This window comes from Rhinatrema bivittatum, chromosome 16, assembly GCF_901001135.1.
Source record: "Rhinatrema bivittatum chromosome 16, aRhiBiv1.1, whole genome shotgun sequence".
Lineage (NCBI taxonomy): Eukaryota > Metazoa > Chordata > Amphibia > Gymnophiona > Rhinatrematidae > Rhinatrema > Rhinatrema bivittatum.
Genome location: NC_042630.1, coordinates 31,935,073 through 31,951,930, shown reverse-complemented (window position 1 = coordinate 31,951,930; position 16,858 = coordinate 31,935,073). Strand labels below are relative to the sequence as shown.

At 51.3% G+C, this 16,858-nt stretch overlaps 2 protein-coding genes across 3 annotated transcripts; one reads left to right on the top strand and one right to left on the bottom strand.

Annotated features, from left to right (window-relative positions):
- Positions 1–563: 563 nt before the first annotated feature.
- Positions 564–5,525, top strand: RBM8A (RNA binding motif protein 8A). The gene is made up of 6 exons (XM_029580584.1): positions 564–770; positions 1,008–1,067; positions 1,685–1,762; positions 3,939–4,075; positions 4,152–4,288; positions 5,010–5,525. Exons 1-6 carry the CDS (start codon positions 704–706, stop codon positions 5,089–5,091), a joined length of 561 nt encoding a protein of 186 aa, XP_029436444.1. The 5' UTR covers positions 564–703; the 3' UTR covers positions 5,092–5,525.
- A 701-nt stretch (positions 5,526–6,226) lies between these two features.
- LOC115078018 (gonadotropin-releasing hormone II receptor-like) lies at positions 6,227–15,164 on the bottom strand. 2 transcript variants are annotated; one of them, XM_029580582.1, is made up of 4 exons: positions 14,985–15,164; positions 10,963–12,113; positions 9,096–9,300; positions 6,227–8,440 (listed from the first exon to the last, which is right to left on the bottom strand). In XM_029580582.1, the coding sequence occupies exons 2-4, from the start codon at positions 11,518–11,520 to the stop codon at positions 7,947–7,949; spliced, it is 1,257 nt and encodes a 418-aa protein (XP_029436442.1). In that variant the 5' UTR covers positions 11,521–12,113; positions 14,985–15,164; the 3' UTR covers positions 6,227–7,946. The 2 variants fall into 2 exon arrangements, with proteins under 2 accessions (XP_029436442.1, XP_029436443.1); XM_029580583.1 differs by lacking the exon at positions 14,985–15,164 and adding an exon at positions 14,410–14,489.
- Between the last annotated feature and the right edge of the window lie 1,694 nt (positions 15,165–16,858).

Here is a 16,858-nt window from a genome sequence, read left to right as displayed (position 1 = left end):
ACACTCTCATTTCCCCCTCCCAACATACTAATTCCTTCCCTCCTGATACCTGGCTGTTGCACTCCAATGCTGTGCTGCTGGCCTTCCCGTTCTGCCCACGTGCGATGCTGTGCTGGGTGGGTCTGCCCACAAAATGTGTCCTGTGCATCAACAAGACTTACATTCTGCTCTGATTGGCTTTCTGCTGCAATATAGGGATAGGGTGCGCCTTCTATGGACAGGCTTCATCGCAGCAGCAGCCAATTACTGTAACATGATTCAGAGCACAAGTTCCGCCCAACAAGCCAAAAAAACCGCGACTGGCAGAAAAAATAGCCCAATTAAAAGCAACCAGCGAATCGGTAAAAAAAACCCGCGAATGACTACAAAAAGATGCCCAATCTCGCGGTAAATAAGCGAGGTTGGCAACACTGCTTCCCCGCTACCTTGCCTTTTAGCAATCCTGGCCTGGCAGCCCCTCAGTATCCCAGCGCTCCCCGCGGCCCCGCCCCTCAAATTCCTGGCAGCCCCTCAGTATCCCTGCGCTCCCCGCGGCCCCGCCCCTCAATATCCCGGCACTCTCCGCGGCCCCGTTCTCCCCGCCCCTCAATATCCCGGCGCTCTCCGCGGCCCCGTTTTCCCCGCCCCTCAATATTGTTCTCTTCCCGGTCTGGGTTTACTCGGCTTCGTGCGTACGCTTCAGGAGTCGGGTGGCGGCGGAAAGATGGCGGACGTGCTGGATCTTCACGAGGCGGGTGGCGAAGACTTCGCCATGGACGAGGATGGAGACGGTGAGCGGGGTCAGGGGCCCCCGGTGTAACGCTATAAAATCTGAGAGGTGGTACCAGGCCTGGGAAATAATCTCCCTGCTCCAGCCCATAATTTGAGGCCCTGGTCTCAGGTCTTTGCTGACCGAAATATACAAATTGGGCCCAAACCAGAGCGAATTCTATGCAACTGACGTCTTGGGGAAGTTCTTTCTGGTCTTGTTGTACTCTTTTTATTAAACCTTCCCTTTACCTGTACAGAAAGTATTCACAAACTGAAGGAGAAAGCCAAGAAAAGGAAGGGAAGAGGATTTGGTTCAGGTGAGTATGAGCGAGCCTGTGTACTTCACTGTGCTTTTATCAGTGTCTTGTCTCCCCGGCCACAAACTGACTACGTGAAGGGATGTACAGAATTTCTCAAACATAAAGTAAACACTAATATCAAAGGAAATTAACATTAAGTAAGCATCGAACCAACCATAAATGATGATGACCTGAAGAATAAGTGGCCAGTAAGAGAGGTTACAAACACCTGCTGTATTGCTCCAACATAGCCAAACAAATAATATGGGGAGGGAGTCTGAAAAAAAGAGCCAGGTTCTTACCCTTTTATGGAAATTGCAATAATTCTGTAAATGAAATAAATGTCACTTGTGTAATGCCTTGGACTCCCTCCCTCCACCAGGGGCTGTGAGTACTGTCTCCACTAGAGATGTGAATCGGAACTGAAATCCGACCCGATTCTGGTTCCGATTTGCATCTCTAGTCTCCACTGTATTACTGGCTGGCTTTGCCAGCAGGAGATTTAAGGCAGCATTCAAACACTGGTTGTTCTGCATGGCAGCGCTTAGCATTTCCACCAGGCTGGCCCCTTCTTGCTTCTTTAATACACAGAGGACTGACATAAATTAATGTGGTTTGTCACACTTGCTGTTCAGAGGAAGGATCCAGGGCCCGGGTACGCGAGGATTATGACAGCGTGGAACAGGATGGTGATGAGCCGGGTCCGCAGAGATGTAAGTATCTGAAACATTCACAGGAAGAACTCACATGAAAACCTGTTTATAAAAATGGCTGCCTGGTTTCCAAATGTCTTGGGGGAGGGGTGATTATTCCATAGAGCTAGGAGAGAGAAAGCTCAGAAACTGGAAAAAGACCAGAACACATTCCCAGCAGAATGAGGAGTAGCATCAATGTTGAAAGAACTAGAAACAGGGCAGGAGATTGGTATCTTGGCAGGAAAGAACAGAACCTTGATTTTTAGCAAAATACAGACGGGCTGATGCAATACCGTGCGCTGCGGCTCAACATGTGATTGGACGCACATCCATAACCCCTGGTGCAAAACGGGTTAGCACGTCCAGTCAAGCACATAGCCAATAGCGTTATTAGCTAATCCCTGTGACGAAAACAATTTCCTGCGCAGCCGATGCACCCTTGCAACACGGCAAATTTTACGCCAGCCAAGGTCTGCCACACTCGAAGGTGCATTGTAAAAACCCCAAATTCCTGCTTTCTGTGATCCCTCTTACTAGTGTCATCACGATACTAATTCGGAGGGACCACTAAAAGCGGAATAATTTTAAAGAAAAAAAAATGTTCGAGGAAAAAAACTATTTCTGGGCACACAATCCAGGCCTTGTCTATTGTGGCGATAGCAGGAGAAAATGACGCTCATATTGAGCATCCGTTTCCTAACTCACACTCAGGCCAATTCAGAACAACGCATGGGAGAGCGGGCAAGCGCCTGCTCTCCTCTGGGTGTGCAATTCAGGAGGGTGGCCTAGGCAAATTAGGGCCTGCGGTAAAAGGAGGCGCTAGGGACACTAGCGCGTCCCTAGTGCCTCCTTTTTGACAGGAGCGGCGGCTGTCAGCGGGTTTGACAGCTGACACTCAATTTTGCTGGCGTCGGTTCTCAACCCGCTGACAGCCACGGGTTCGGAAAACAGATGCTGGCATAATTGAGCGTCCGTCTTGCGGGCCAATTTAAAAAAAATTTTTTTTTAATTTTACTTTTTTTTTTAACTTTTGGGACCTCTGACTTAATATCGCTATGATATTAAGTCGGCGGGTGTACAGAAAAGCAGTTTTTTCTGCTTTTCTGTACACTTTCCCCGTGCCGGCAGAAATTAACGCCAGCCTTTGGGCAGGCGTTAATTTTTGAAAGTAAAATGTGCAGTTTAGCTGTGGGAATAACAGGGCCACCAACATGCATTTGCATGTTGCGGGTGCTATTAGTTTCGGGGGGGGGGGGGGGTTGGATCGTGTTTTCGACGCGCTATTACGCCTTACTGAATAAGGGGTAAAGCTAGCGCGTCAAACCTGGGCTACTATACTGTATCGGCCTGACTGATAGTCAGCTTTCCTGGGCTCCCAATGCTGAGGAGGTGCTAGGGACGCATAATTTCCCCCTAGCGTCTCCTTTTTACCGCGGCAGCTCATTTTAATATTAAATCGCGCGCCCAGGAGAGGTGGATCAGCGTATGTTAGGAGAGTGGGGCCCTCCATCATGGGGTGGACCACAAATGTGTGATGGAAACAGAAGTTGATGGGGCAATTGTAGGAAAGGAGAGATCTGCATAATCATTAGAAAAGTAGTGATGTGCACACTTTTGCTCAGAGAGATGAAAGCCCAGGTCAGGGAGGAGGATGGAGAAGAGTCTAGAACTGAGGGCAGAACCTTGAGGGATCCCCAGAGCGAGGGGAAGGATCAGACCCACCAGCAGTAACAGTGATATAATAGAGAGGTTACGCTTGTGAGAACATCAGCTTATTTTGCCTTTTTAATAAAGAATAAAAATGTGGTATGTTATTGATCACCCACAGAGCTAGAAAAAAGATTTTTCATAGAATTGTGAGCACAATTTTCTAGGCTGTTAGCAACGTATGCAATGTGTGTCAGACTCGGGATGGATCTTAGTGTTACTGTGTCCCAGAATTCAGTCACCAGCACGTTTTCTGCCGTCAAGTAGATTTCTTGCTGTAAATTGTCTTGTGTTTCCCAGCGTCTGTGTTCTCTGGGGCCGCCCAGACCCTGTGCGTTCTGCGCAGTGCACATTATGGCCGTATCCACGCCCGCCCCTGTCACGGGCTCCGCTACTATTTTTTTTTTCTTTTGTGTGTGGGAGGGGGGTCCAGGTTACGTCTGCATGCGGTAAAGCTCTGGTTTTTCTTCTGCCTGCACGGCCACAGCGGTTGAAGGCTGGATTCTGTTTGTGACGGGGGTACACGAGGAAGCCACCGAGGAAGACATTCATGATAAGTTCTCGGAGTACGGGGAGATAAAAAATGTCCACCTGAATCTGGACAGGAGGACGGGCTATCTGAAGGTAGGGAAGGCTGACTTGTGAGGTTCTCGGGAAGGTTTTCTTGGTCTAAGTCACTGCCCCTTCCATCCTCTTGCAGGGATATGCCCTGGTGGAATATGAAACTTATAAGGAGGCGCTAGCAGCCATGGAAGGGCTCAACGGCCAGGACATGATGGGGCAGGCGGTCAGTGTGGATTGGTGTTTCGTCAGGGGACCTCCGAGAGGAAAACGAAGGTGAGATCCTGAATTGCCCCCCTCAGGCTTTAGAGCCACTTGAGTGCTTTTTTTTTTTTTTCTTCTTTTGGCCAGACCTGGATATTATTTTTATCACTTTGTGCCACTCATGGGAAGTTCTTATAGTTTCCTGCCCCAGTACGATGGGAATAGAAAAAAAACAAACCAGTTCCTGCTGGTGCTGTAGCATCTTGCAAGAGAGGTCTGCGATCTCAGTGGGACATGAAAAAGCTGCTCCTAAAGCTGAAATGACGCCGAGGTGCTGGTAAAGTAACGAACTTTAAAAGAAATGACCAAAGTCGAGCAACCCTGACCCTTGTGGCACGTTAGCAGCCCCCTTCCACCCAGAGAAATGGGAAGACCCACTCGCATTCTCTGTGCAGAGGTGAACTCTTTTGTGCGCTCTCCCCATTTTTGCTGGCTGTGGAGCTGACCGTCATCCTCTTGTGTTGATCAAGGCTGGAAAGACCTCTGGCAGGACTATGCCCTGGGGTGGGGGGGGAGTCTTTGCCCTCCCATCCCATCCCCTAGCTCGGTTCTCCCAAACCCCACAGTGTTTGTAATCTGAGAGATGCAAGGTTTTTTTTTAACCAGCGAGACCCCCTCCTTTCTGAATCTGGTCCCTGTCCGATGACTCTTGAGTTCTAGTAAGGCTTGGGGAAGGGAGACCACGGGGCGCTCACTCACTGTGAGGACTGTAAACTCTTGTTTTATCTTTCAGGGGAGGGCGCAGGCGGAGCAGGAGCCCCGACAGGGACAGGGACAGGGATAGGGAGAGAGACCGAGACAGAAGACGCCGTTGAGGTCTCTTCATCCGTGTTCGATTTGTCCCTTGAAGACTGGATGTGAAACCCCCCCCCCCCAAATCCCCTTGTTGTTCAGAATGTTACATAAGTTTTAATTTGTTTTCGGTTCCTTTGGTTTTGACGGCAACTTTCTTTTGGGTTTACAATTTTTTTTTTTTAATCTGAAAAGTACCTTGCTGTGTTAGGAGCATTTTACCAAAGTTAGATTTTTATGTTGAATAGCTTCAGGTATTTCCCCAGTAACTCTTCCGATCCAGACCCGGGAGTCCTGTGTACGTGGTATGTAGACTTCCCGTGTTTTGTGGCCGAGGGGACAAAGGTTTTACGACCGTGTACAGGGCACTTATCACTTCTTTCCCCACAACATTCAAACGAACCCTGTATAAAATGTTCACACCTAAATAAAATCTGAAAAAAGGTTAGTAACCATATGCGGACTAACTGGTGTTTAAATTTAGACGTTGCTGTGTGGAGAGAAAAGCTGCCGGGACACTAGGGCACCGTTCCCTCGAGAGGGGGGATCTTATGAGGAGTAACTGGCAGAGTGGGTTTCATTTAGCTGGAAGGCCACATGTGCTGCTGTCATAAGCTGTTGGGCAGCATTGTAAAGGGTCGCGTGCCCGTCAAGTGGTTGGCAAGGGTTCTCCGATTTTAAGAGCTGGCTGCCTGTTTTCCCTGCAGGACCTCTGCACATATATATTTTTTTTTTATTGGGTTAGCAAGAAACCTATCCTGAAATGTTGTAGCAGCTGAACTTTTTGTGGCTAGCAGGGATCCTCTTGAACAGTCCTTCTGGGTCTTACCTGTTCAGGAACACCTTGCCTTTGGGTAATGCTTACATCGATCTGATAAGGATGGCATCCTGCAAAGCGTCCAGGCTGTTTTTTTTCCCCGAACCAGCAGGGCTCCATACCATATCCCCCAGGCTAAACAGCAGACCTTACCCACTCGCCCTCCCCTCCGGCTCATTTTAACTACAAAAGATTAGGAAAAAGACCTCTACACAAGAGGTACCCCCCCCATCCCGCTGATTATCCAGAGGCAGCCATCAGCTCCTTGCATGAAGCATCGAAAACAGCTTGACACATCCCCCTGCAGCTCTTGCAGGGCAAGTCTGAATCATATATTTTTCCATAGCTTTTAATAATAAATTATTTTCAATGACCATTTAAAAATAGAATCGGATCTTGTATGATATTTTGTCAAACGCACAGGCTTTCATTCTGAGAAGTCAGCAAATCAAGACAGTATGTTGGTGGGTTAGATTGTCACTGTCTGCCAGCTGGCGGGAGGGCGTATACTTCCTTGGATAGCGGCCACAGAGTTGTGCCAAGCTGGACATGGATGGTAGTGGCAGGATTTTGTGGGGAATGGTTGCCAAACACTTTATTTTTATTTCAGCGTCATGTTCAGGGCAGCTTTAGACGTAAGTTGTGAGCGTCGAGAACCCTAGTCATGGAGCAGTGCCAGGAAAGGTCCAAGCTGGGATTGTAGTCACTAGGTGGTGGTCCTCGCTCTGCTCCTGGAAGAAGCTGCAGGGAGTGCTGGGGGGGTCCTGGGGTTTTTTTTTCCACCATTGCAGTCCCTGTCTACCGTCTCAAGCTTAGCTCCCAGGAAAGCTGCAGGGAGTTCTGGGGGAGTTTGGCTCTGCCTCGGAGATGAAGTTCAGTCGTGTGTCGTCGTCCCCCCTCAATACGGCGCCGGATCTCGGTCTGTGCTGGCCTCTGGTTTTGTCTAAGATAAGCTGATTCAAAGGGTGAGCACTGTAGTTCCTTAAACATCTCTGCCCAGCAAGTTAAGGATTTTGCTCTTTCTTCAGGAGGAGAAAAACAGTAACAAGGAGATGGGAGTGCTGTGAGGGTGGCCTTATGTAAAATTCACGGTTTGCTGGACCTGCAGCTGTGGCCGGTCCTAGTTCTCCACCATACACTTGCACACACACCCCCATCCCCCCCCCCCCTGCATATATGCATATAAAGGAGGTGGTGGTGAATTTCCCTGGGGGGGGGGGGGTAGAATGAACTATAAAATTGGGATAACTCCTGTCTAAGGAAAGAGCTGCAGGCACCAGGACAGTATGGACCGCCCCGAAACCTGGGAATTATCCTTTGTGTCGAGTCATTTTACTTGCTCGGTTATTAGATTTGTAAATTGTTTTTCCCCTCTATTTTAAATCACCGTCTGCATTACTTTGGCACTAAGGGAATCTGAATCGGAGCAATGTGATGTGACCCCACTAGGTGTCGGCTTTGCTTCAGACTGCATGTTCTCCGGAGCAGGATGCACGGGCAGGCAGCTGTGTACCTACAGGCCTCCCCAAACCTTTCTTCCTCAAAAAGTGAATTGGGAGTGTGGAAAATAAAGGTGGAATCTTGGCCAGTATGTTGGCTGCCTTGAGCTGCTTGAAATAAAGCAAGGTGCTGGCAAGTTACCCTATTAGTGGGTAGGTTTGATGGAAAACTGGCCCAAATCAGAGCATTGTAAGTGGGATAGTGGTTTGTGAGATGCTGCCAAAATCTGATCCCATCAGGTGGGGGAGGTACAGAATAATTGGGGCTTATCCTGGGCTGCTGGGAGCAATAGCTGGCCTAGTGCACTTGGGTTTGCAGAATGCTTCGGAGAAAAGTGGAAGGAACAGATGATTATCTTTATTTGGTTCAAGAACTGTTGCCCTGCATAGTAAACAGATGTCTTGGCCTGATGTGTGGGCCTTACTATGAGGAAATGGCATCTTTATTTTGGTGGCCACTCTAACTGGGGGGGGCTTACACTTCTGCTTATGGCACAGGGGAGGTGACCTTGGCACTCATTCAACCCCCTAGACCCACCCTCCTTTCCCCGAGAGGATCAGCTCACATGAAGCTCTCTGCCATCTTCTTCCTACATTGTGCGCACTTCCCCTGTTGAAGGCTGAACACCGTGACCTCCAGGTCGTACTTCTCCAGACCGTTCTGGCCCCCGCCAGCCTTCTTAACTGGCACTGCAGAGGTGGAGATGCGCAGTGAGGCAGTGGCCACGGAGGCGGTGTCCTGCTCCTGGGTCGGCTTGGTGCAGCGGCAGACCCGCCGGATCTCCCTGCGGAAGTGGATGGTGAAAAGGCCGTAGATGATGGGGTCCAAGCAAGCGTTGAAGAGGCCACAAAGGAAGAGGATGTGGCTGAGGGAGGGTGACACCCTCTCTCTGGTCAGCATCTCCGGGGAGAACCAGTACCAGATCCCCAGCAGGTAGTAAGGAGTCCAGCACACGATGAAGGTCAGCACGATGACGATGGACATCTTCAGCGTCCTCATGCGGGCTTTGGGGATGTTGTTGGAGGATCGTCTGAGATGAATCTCTTTGGACGTAACTGCAGAAGAGAGAGAGAGACATCAAAACCTGCCATCGGCCTGCAAGCGTGAAGCCTGGGTCACCTGTCGCTTATGCACAGACTTGGATAGGTGAGTGGACAACAGCCTGGACCTTTAAAGCAGTTTCCAAATGCTTGCAAAAAAAGTACTTTTGCGGATTTAAAGTTTGCATTGCTCCAGGCCACGTGACGTCGGCTGCGCTGCTGCTGCCTGTTCTGTCGTGGGGGTTGTGTGAGGGAGGCTTGCAGGGGTGGAAATGTGTGTGAGAAATTTGTATTGCAGCTATCCCTGTTGCGAGGTGGGGAGCTTGCAGTGCTGCTGCTGTCTGTGCTGGTACCTGGTCTGTGGTCAAGTAGACTTATTTTAAATTTATTTTTATATTCCACTTTTCGGCACTTCAGAGCGGATTACATTCAGGTACCGGAGGTATTTCTCTGTCCCCAAAGACCCTCCCAATCTAAGTTTATATCAGAGGCAATGGGGAGGGTAAAAGTGACTTGCCCAAGGTCCCCAGCAGCGGTAGAGGGGTTTGAACTCGCTAGGTGCCAAAGATTTAGGTCTCTGTCACCAGGTGCCTTTAACCAGCTCTAAAAGTCAGGCTTATTTGTTTAAAAACAAGAAAATGAGGGCGGTTCTGGGTTCTCATCGACTCACCACCAGCTTTCTTCATTTTGCGGGAGATCTCAAGCAGGATGCGGGAGTAGCAGAGCACCATGATGAGGAGAGGCAGCAGGAAAAGGCAGGCGAAGGTGAACATGTTGTAGAGCGTCTCCTGCCAGTGCGCCCGGAAGCTGCCCACCGTGGCACACTGGATAAAGTGCACGGGCCGGGAACGGCTTACGGCGTGGAACACGAAAAGCTGGAAAAGACCCCCATCCCGCCCCACAGGAAAAAGGATCAGAGAACGGCAGGGTACCAGTGCCATTCGGAAAAGCCTTCTTGTCACTACGGGGCTAGAATGTGACTGATTCGTTTGTTAAACCTTCCTCCTGCGGGCTGAGGCTGTGCCACAGCCCTGATCTCTGCCTGCACAGAGTCGCTGTCCTAGTGCAGTCTGTGCACGGTGGTGGGGACTCTTAAACCCCTGTAGGGGTAGCAGTACCTCCTGTAGGGCTGACAGAAGAGTATGGGATACTGAACCAAGACCCATGCTTCGCTTGTCCTGCTACTGCCTTGGTGCTCTGTAAAGGGATTGGGTGTTGACAAAAGTATCAGAGGGAAAGGGACCCCCTTGGGACATTTCATGGTAAAATCTCTCTTCCTGCCACAGGAGGATTGCCAGAGTTTCAGCTCATCCAGCATCCTTTTACCAACAGGAGGAAGTGTATAAGCACAGGATACAGTGTGTGGGGTGTGGGGTGGCAGGACTGAGGATGGGGGTTCAGTATTGGACTCAGGAGTAAGGTGCTTTGGCAGAGTTTGTGTGTGTATGTTGAGGAGGAGTCTGTACTGAAACGGCAGGGTCTGCTGCAGGCCAGGAGTAGGGTGCACGGCTATGAAGAGAAGGGGGTACTGCTGGATTTTGGCAGAGCTGTGTGTGGGAGGGGAAGTTTGCCCATCACCTGCCTGCACTGTGCAGACCTGTCAGAGATGTATAACAGTGTTTAGAGAATGGATTGATAGGGGCTGTTACAATCAGTGTCTGCTTCTGCTGCTTTCCACCCCCCCCCACCGTCTGCATGTTTTGAGTGGCAGCGATGCTTCAGTGTGAGCGCTTCTTAACGCGAAGGGCTGAACTGAATTACAGAGTCGTGGTCACGGGGAAAGCGGACGGTGAGAAGTGGGGTGTGGGACCTGTGTTCTCCTAACGCCTCCACCTTCCCAGAAACCAGAGAGAAGTGCATTGCTTTCACCACTTTTACGGGTGAGAACAGGGACGGTTTGTGAATCTTCAACAAGCATTTCGAGATGGTTTAGAAACCCATCGGCAGTGACTTGTTTTTCCTGCCAGGTTCCTTCAGCTCTGTCAGAACCGGCCGCTATTGGACTGCGATGCACCACTACCGGGATTTTCTTCCCTTTCCTCCTGCCCACCCGATCTCGTCTAATATCAACAGTCCTAGGCTTTGTCTCCTTGCCAGGCTATGGCTTGTGTGCCCCCAAAGTCTGACCAATGGGTGCTACCCTTTGTGCCAAGGCTGGGACTCCTTCCCCAGCTCCAACCAGCAAAGCTGCGAGCGCTGCCTCACAACATCCCCCACTAAAGCCAGGAGAGGGAATCAAACTGTGATTTCCTGCAGGGCCACCCTACTGCCCAGCCATCAGGCCAGCAGCACTGTCTTTATTCATAACAGGAGCAGTGATTGCATGCCATGATAACACTATGTACGCAAGATGTACATATGGGCATGAGCAGGCGCTGCGTTTTCCCACTTCCTTGGCTTAAAGGCTATGACCATGATTCCTCCCTGAAATGCTCTCCCCACCCTGCCATAAGAATATTAATACCGGCTAATATCATGTTTGAAGGCTGAGCTTGGTCTAGTGTGGTGGTGGTGGGAGAGGAAAAGAATGGACTTACCTGAGGAACAGCCAGAAAGATGCTCAAGACCCAAGCCACCGATAACATGACCTTATTCTTCTTTTTGGCATCCCCTACACCGAGTGGGTTCAAGATGGCCGACTGGCGGTCCAGGCTGATCACCACCGTGACGAACGCCGACGCGTACATAGCCACCAGTTTGAGGAACATGAGGACGCGGCAGGCCAGGTCCCCGGCGTACCACTGCACGGTGATGTTCCAGATAGCATCCAGGGGCATCACAATGAACGTGACCAGGAGGTCAGCCACCGCCAGGTTGCTGATTAGGATCCGGACGTGCGAGCGCCTCCTGTACTTCTGGGTGATGGTCCAGAGGGCCATGATGTTGAAGCAAGCCGAGGATATGAAAAGGGCAAAGGTGATGGCCACCCTGACCTTTGCAGCTGTGGAGAAGGTGGGGAGCACAAACTCCTCCTCGCTGGGGAGAGTCGCGTTGGGCCTTGTGGCCTCTGCTGCCTCCTGCCCTGGTCTGCAGCTGTGGTTAAGCACTGGCACGTAATTTGGATTCTCTGTCTGCAGATGGAAAGTGGAATTCATCTTTCTCGGGGAAAATATCTAGAACCAACAGCCTGTTTTTCCAGGCCGGCCCATGGTTGCAAAAAAAAATAAAATAAAATAAAAGTTTATCTGTATCCAACCGTAAGGCTCGGGCAGGATCCACGTTCCCAAAGAAGGTGAAGATGCTTGATGTAAGGGAAGGAAGATCCCAAAATGAAAGCCCCTTCTGTCAAAGTCCTACACGGCTTCAGCCTTCCAATAGCCATGTTCTACTGCTGCCGCAGGAAACTTAAATCCTTAACCCTGTGATGCTCCCAAATCAAGTCATTCCCATACTAACCTCACCCAGACCCTTCTTCCTGTCAGGAAAACTGCCGCTATCTGCTAATTATCTCCATTCTGTCCCCTCCTCTTCAGCTCTTGGCTGGATCCCCAAACTCTGTGCGTGGTTACTAGGGCATCATTCTTCCAATTAGTCCTGGCTGTGGCCCAGCATCACAAGGCATAGCCAAAATGCTTTGCTGGCTCTCCCGTGCCGGCGGGAGCGAGAGACGGCGGAGGCTGGTGAGTCATGTAGCTTATCCTCTGCTGCTGCCGCCTTCGCTGCTTTGCTCTGTGTTTCAGAAGAAGCACTGCAATGGGAGATATGGGGGGGGGGGAGGGGGGGCTGAGGGTTAGACATTTACTTTTAATTTCATGTGGATATTTCTGCTGGGTGTTCTGCTCTTGGGTGCGTGTATTTACCCACTTCCAGGATGTGCAGCGGGGAACTATTAATGTAAATGGGGACAGCTGGGGTCAAAAGCCTGAGGCTTGGAGAGGGGGTATCAGCTGCAACAGCCCCAATCACATCATAGCATTTCACCCCTGGATACTTGTGGGATAGTGTCCGCTCTGCTGTTCCTTCCCCCCCCCCCCGAGCTGAGAGAGAACAAAATACAAGGCCCGGAATGCGAGATAGCAGGAGGCTCTGGCCCCTCGCTGTTGTCTGCCGCTGATGTCAGTGGTGGGGAAAACCCAGCTTGGCCTTTGCATTCCATTTTCTCTCGGCCGAAGCAGACGTATGATCCGCTGCTCGTTCCGGCCCCCACCCCCTTCCCTTGAAAGTGTGGTAATGTGGAAGTGGACCCTGATTGGGTGCCCACCAACTGTCTGGGATGAATTAAAGATCTTGACTCTGCAGTGGAGCTGTGGGCGTTTGTGCCTCAATTTTAATGTCCGTGGGGCAGTTTAGGGTAATAGTTTACGGGCCGATACAGTAAAAATGCGGGAGAGCGGGCGAGCGCCCGCTCTCCTGTGCACGTGATTCAGTATTTTAATTTATTAAAATTAGGCCCAGCGGTAAAAAGAGGCCCCCCCACAGCGCCTGCCCCCAGATCTGTAAGAAAAGTGTGGGCTGCTGGTCATTCAAAGGGGGCCACTGGCTGCCCTGTGGCTCTGCTAGTCCAGAACGTTGGTTGTAGCCAAATTCCACTGAAATTCCCTCCCAGGAGCGCTGCTCCCTTTCACAGAAGCTGCCGCAGGCCGGGCACTTATTAGCATTGTCTGTTTTCATGGAGAGAGCTTTAATCCTGGGCGAGATCCCAATCCAGTTAACGGTTTAAGGTGCAGGCAGCATGGGGACGGCTGGATGGCGCTCTTGCTACCTGCTACACCGAAATGCCCCCTGAACTCATGAGGGAAGGAGATTTAAGAAAAAAAAAAAAAAGAAAAGTGTGCCCGTGATTAGATGCACACTATTTTTTTTTATTTACAAAAAGAGAAGTAAAATGCATTGGGACAGAAAAAGTGAGGAGTCAGAATAAGGCCAAAAGAGGAAGGTGGTTGGGGAGAGATGAGGCAGGGCTCCTGCTGTCAGAGGAGGCCTGTTAGCAGGCGCTGGTAGACTTAAATTCCAGTCCCATGGGCTGCTATTGATTTAGTGCCGGAAAGCGCAGAAGTTTCCAGGTTGCAGGGAGAGAATGAGTTCTGCAGATGTAATTGCCCCTAGTCTGGGGGATTAATGCAAGACATGGCTGAAGGAGCTGCAGAATTACAAATCCGCAGCCTCCTCGTCCCCAGGCAGGTGCCTTTGTTGTCCGGTTCCCGGTGGCAGGGAGACTGGCAGTGCCCTCCAGGCTGTTGGAGGCGAGCCTGCACACAGACCTGACATCCGTACAGCGATGGCTCCTCTGTCCCTCCCCACTCTCCACTGCCAGGGACCGGTGCTGACAGGAGCTTTATTACTGTGTGGTGCCCGCTTGATTGCAGGTTATAAGGAATATAGTCTTTTTTTTTATTTTTGTTTGTTTCCACCTGCTGCCACCAGAGCGGCTCGTGATCCAGTTCCAGGACAGAGGTTTGTCCCCGTCCCCCGTCCCCCCCCCCCCCCTGTTTTTGGCCAACCTTGGGTTTTGACCTTACAGCAGGGATTTGTAATCCCTGACTCTACCCCTTGAAATCAGTGCTGCAGGTACCCGGATGCAGCAGGAAGCCGGGCCCGGCCTGCGCTCTCCTCCCTGGAGCTGGGTAACTTAGCAGGCTCCGTCCTGGCGCTGCCAAACGGGGTAAACCGTCTCAGGATAGCACCTTTGATATGGGGGGGGGGGGGGGGAGAGGCTTTCGATCTGTCCCCTCCCTGTCGCACAAAAGCGCTGTGGCTGCGCGCTCGCCTACTTTCCGTGAACCCTTTATTGAATGGAAAAACTATCCCGGCAGCCCGTCAGGGAGCCTTGCTGAGGCTGAGTGCCGCGGCGGGAGCCTGGCATCGACCACGCACTCCCTGCTGATCTCCCAACCAAATCCCGTGGTGGGTGGCGCAGTTTAAAGATGCCCGCGAGGTCAGGGCAGGGCTCCTCAATCCTGACCTCGTGCCAACCCCCCGTGTCCTCGTTATGGCTTGCAAAATCTCCCCCGCCCCCCCCCCGCTTTTTGCCCAACAGGAGAAACCTGAAGTCTCCCTGCATCTGCTGCCCCTCAGCATCAGCGCCGCATCCTGCAGGCGGCTGCCGTTACAGCTCCCGCCTTTTCACCTCAGAAACCGTTCAGAGACGCGGGGAGCGGTTTGGCCTGGGCGCGCTCTTCCCCCCCCCACCCCCGGAGCACCAGCCGTCGGGGGGGGGGCGGGGGGTAAGGAGGGGCTCGCGATAGATTGCACCGAGAAGTGCGCACAGATGCAGGCGCCCTAAGCAAGCGAACTTGTGTTTTAAACCGGAGCAACGTGCCAAAGCTTTGCAAAGATGTCCTGGGAAATGAAACGTTCTTACAATCTGCTGTAACGTTACGTAGACCATGCGGAAGGGGTGAACATATAGATTCATGGGGGGGGGGGGGTTCTTTTTGCTTGCGTGTATCCCCATACCATCATCTTCGTTCCCTTTACATTAAAAAAACATTACAATTTTATCAGGATCGGGTTTATCGTGAGCCTCCCGCTCTTTTAAAGAAGCTGGTTTGCCTCCTCCCTTCAGCTGCTCGTTGATTGCCTCCCGCCCCCCAGAAAGTGCGAAAGAAGTTTCCGTTACCTGTGCCCGGGGTGGGGGGGGGGGGAGCGTTGGCTGCTGCTCTCCTCCTCGCTGCTCCGCAGTGCCCCTCCCCGACCTATGGACCGTGGGTGGGGGGAGAGGCTCTCGTGCCTGTGCGCGGATTCCTCTCCTCAGCGGCCCCGGGGCTGGGGGGTGGGGACGCTCTGTGTCGCACAGCCTGATCGCTCCCGGAGGTCACCATCAGCCACTGCGGATCCTCCTTACCCTATCCCCCCCTCCTCACCTCGTCGCTGCGGTGCCACCTACCGTCCTCCTGATCCTCAGCCTGCCTGGCTGCCGGTCGTTTTCCAAGGTCATCTTTTTTCCTTTAACCACGAGGGTGCTTTCTCCTACATATTTATATGTTATCGGTTTACCCTACATCTCTGTGCCTGCAATGGGATCTGCCTGGCTGGGAAAAAAAAACAGAGCCAGGGGGTCACCCCAGGGGGCTGGGGTGGGGGTTGTCAGCCTTCCCAGCGTGCTATAAACCCCCCAAAAAGTGTTATCTATTTACTAAAAGCAATTCAGCTGAAGTACTGTTTTGGAATAATTCTAATAGTACTAAATGCTTATTTTTCCCAGAATAAAACAAATAATCTGAATTTTCTGTTAATGACCCTTCTTAAGCATAATCAAAGCAAAAAAATATTAAGCAACCCACAAACTGTAAAACAGCATTTTTTGAGCACTTCGAGCCGCCTGCTATAAATTGCCTGCCAGCCGGCAACCTGCTGCTGTAACTTCTTGTCTTGCTGTGATGAGCTGCTTCACCCCCCACTGCTGTGATGCCTTGAGTGACTTCCTTATTCTGAGAGGCAGGCAATAAATACATATACAAATGTGAGCTGGATTTAATTGTACCAGAGTCCCCATCAAAAAGCCGACAGAATGGGAGCGTGATGGTTTGAAACGATTCTAAGGGATGCTGGATTGCCCGAGGGCTAAGGCTTGGACTCTCAACAGGATCCAGACCCTGGCAGCGATGACACAGATTAGCTTCCAAGACATCTCCCTTCCCCTCTTCCTCTTCCCCCCCTCCCCCTTTGGAGATGTCATACCTACTGTACCTCTGGAAAAAGTGGACGAGTGCACTGAGGCTCACTGGAGACGCGTTGACTGTGGACAATCAACGCATCTTCAAGTCTTCAGTCTTCAAGTTGAGTCATGGCTTCTCGCCGCGCCCCAGATGCACACGTGCAGAGGGGAAGGGGTTGCCTTACCCACTGTCGTGGAATTTGGGGGTTGTCCAGCCTTGCTCTAACCTTTTTCTCTTCCTTGCCCTCTCCCACCGAGTTTAAAATGTGTTTCTGCCTACGCCAAGAGGCATCTGGGAGCGGAGAGGAAGGAAGGAGCTTTGCCGGCTCACCCCTATCTCGACTGAACGGGTTGACCCAACCCTGGCTTTGCCCCTGTTACAGGTAGGGAGTTGTAGCTCCGATAATGTAAGGTAGAGGTTCCCAAATCTGTCCTGGAGGGACCCCCAGCCAGTCAGGTTTTCTGGATACTGCAATGAATATGCATGGGATAGATTTTGCACGCACTGCCTCCATTGTATGCAAATTTATCTCCTGCATATTCATTGCAGAGAGCCTGAAAACCTGACTGGCTGGGGGTCCCCCAGGACAGGTTTGGGAATTATGGCTCTAAGGGAAATCAAGCAGCACTACAACTCCCAGCAGGCAGTGGGGCAAAGCCAGGCCCAAATGGGGGTGAGGGCAACCCCTTCCGAGGTGTACCTGGGGCAGGCGCAGAGCAGCTAGAAGTTTTCATTTTATTTTATTTTTTTATTCTTTGGTTGGTCCACTTGAAACGTGTTGAGCATACGTTGTTCAGGCTGCTTCAGGTCCCTGAGAACCGTCTGAACTTGAACC

Excerpts from the sequence above, each read along its gene's own strand:
- RBM8A (XM_029580584.1), top strand. The coding sequence starts at position 704 with ATGGCGGACGTGCTGGATCTTCACGAGGCGGGTGGCGAAGACTTCGCC. Across the intron at positions 771-1,007 it reads CATGGACGAGGATGGAGACG|AAAGTATTCACAAACTGAAG; the intron begins GTGAGCGGGGTC and ends TTACCTGTACAG. Across the intron at positions 4,289-5,009 it reads CCTCCGAGAGGAAAACGAAG|GGGAGGGCGCAGGCGGAGCA; the intron begins GTGAGATCCTGA and ends TTTATCTTTCAG.
- LOC115078018 (XM_029580582.1), bottom strand. The coding sequence starts at position 11,520 with ATGAATTCCACTTTCCATCTGCAGACAGAGAATCCAAATTACGTGCCA. Across the intron at positions 9,301-10,962 it reads TCTTTCTGGCTGTTCCTCAG|CTTTTCGTGTTCCACGCCGT; the intron begins GTAAGTCCATTC and ends GGTCTTTTCCAG. Across the intron at positions 8,441-9,095 it reads CAAAATGAAGAAAGCTGGTG|TTACGTCCAAAGAGATTCAT; the intron begins GTGAGTCGATGA and ends TCTCTTCTGCAG.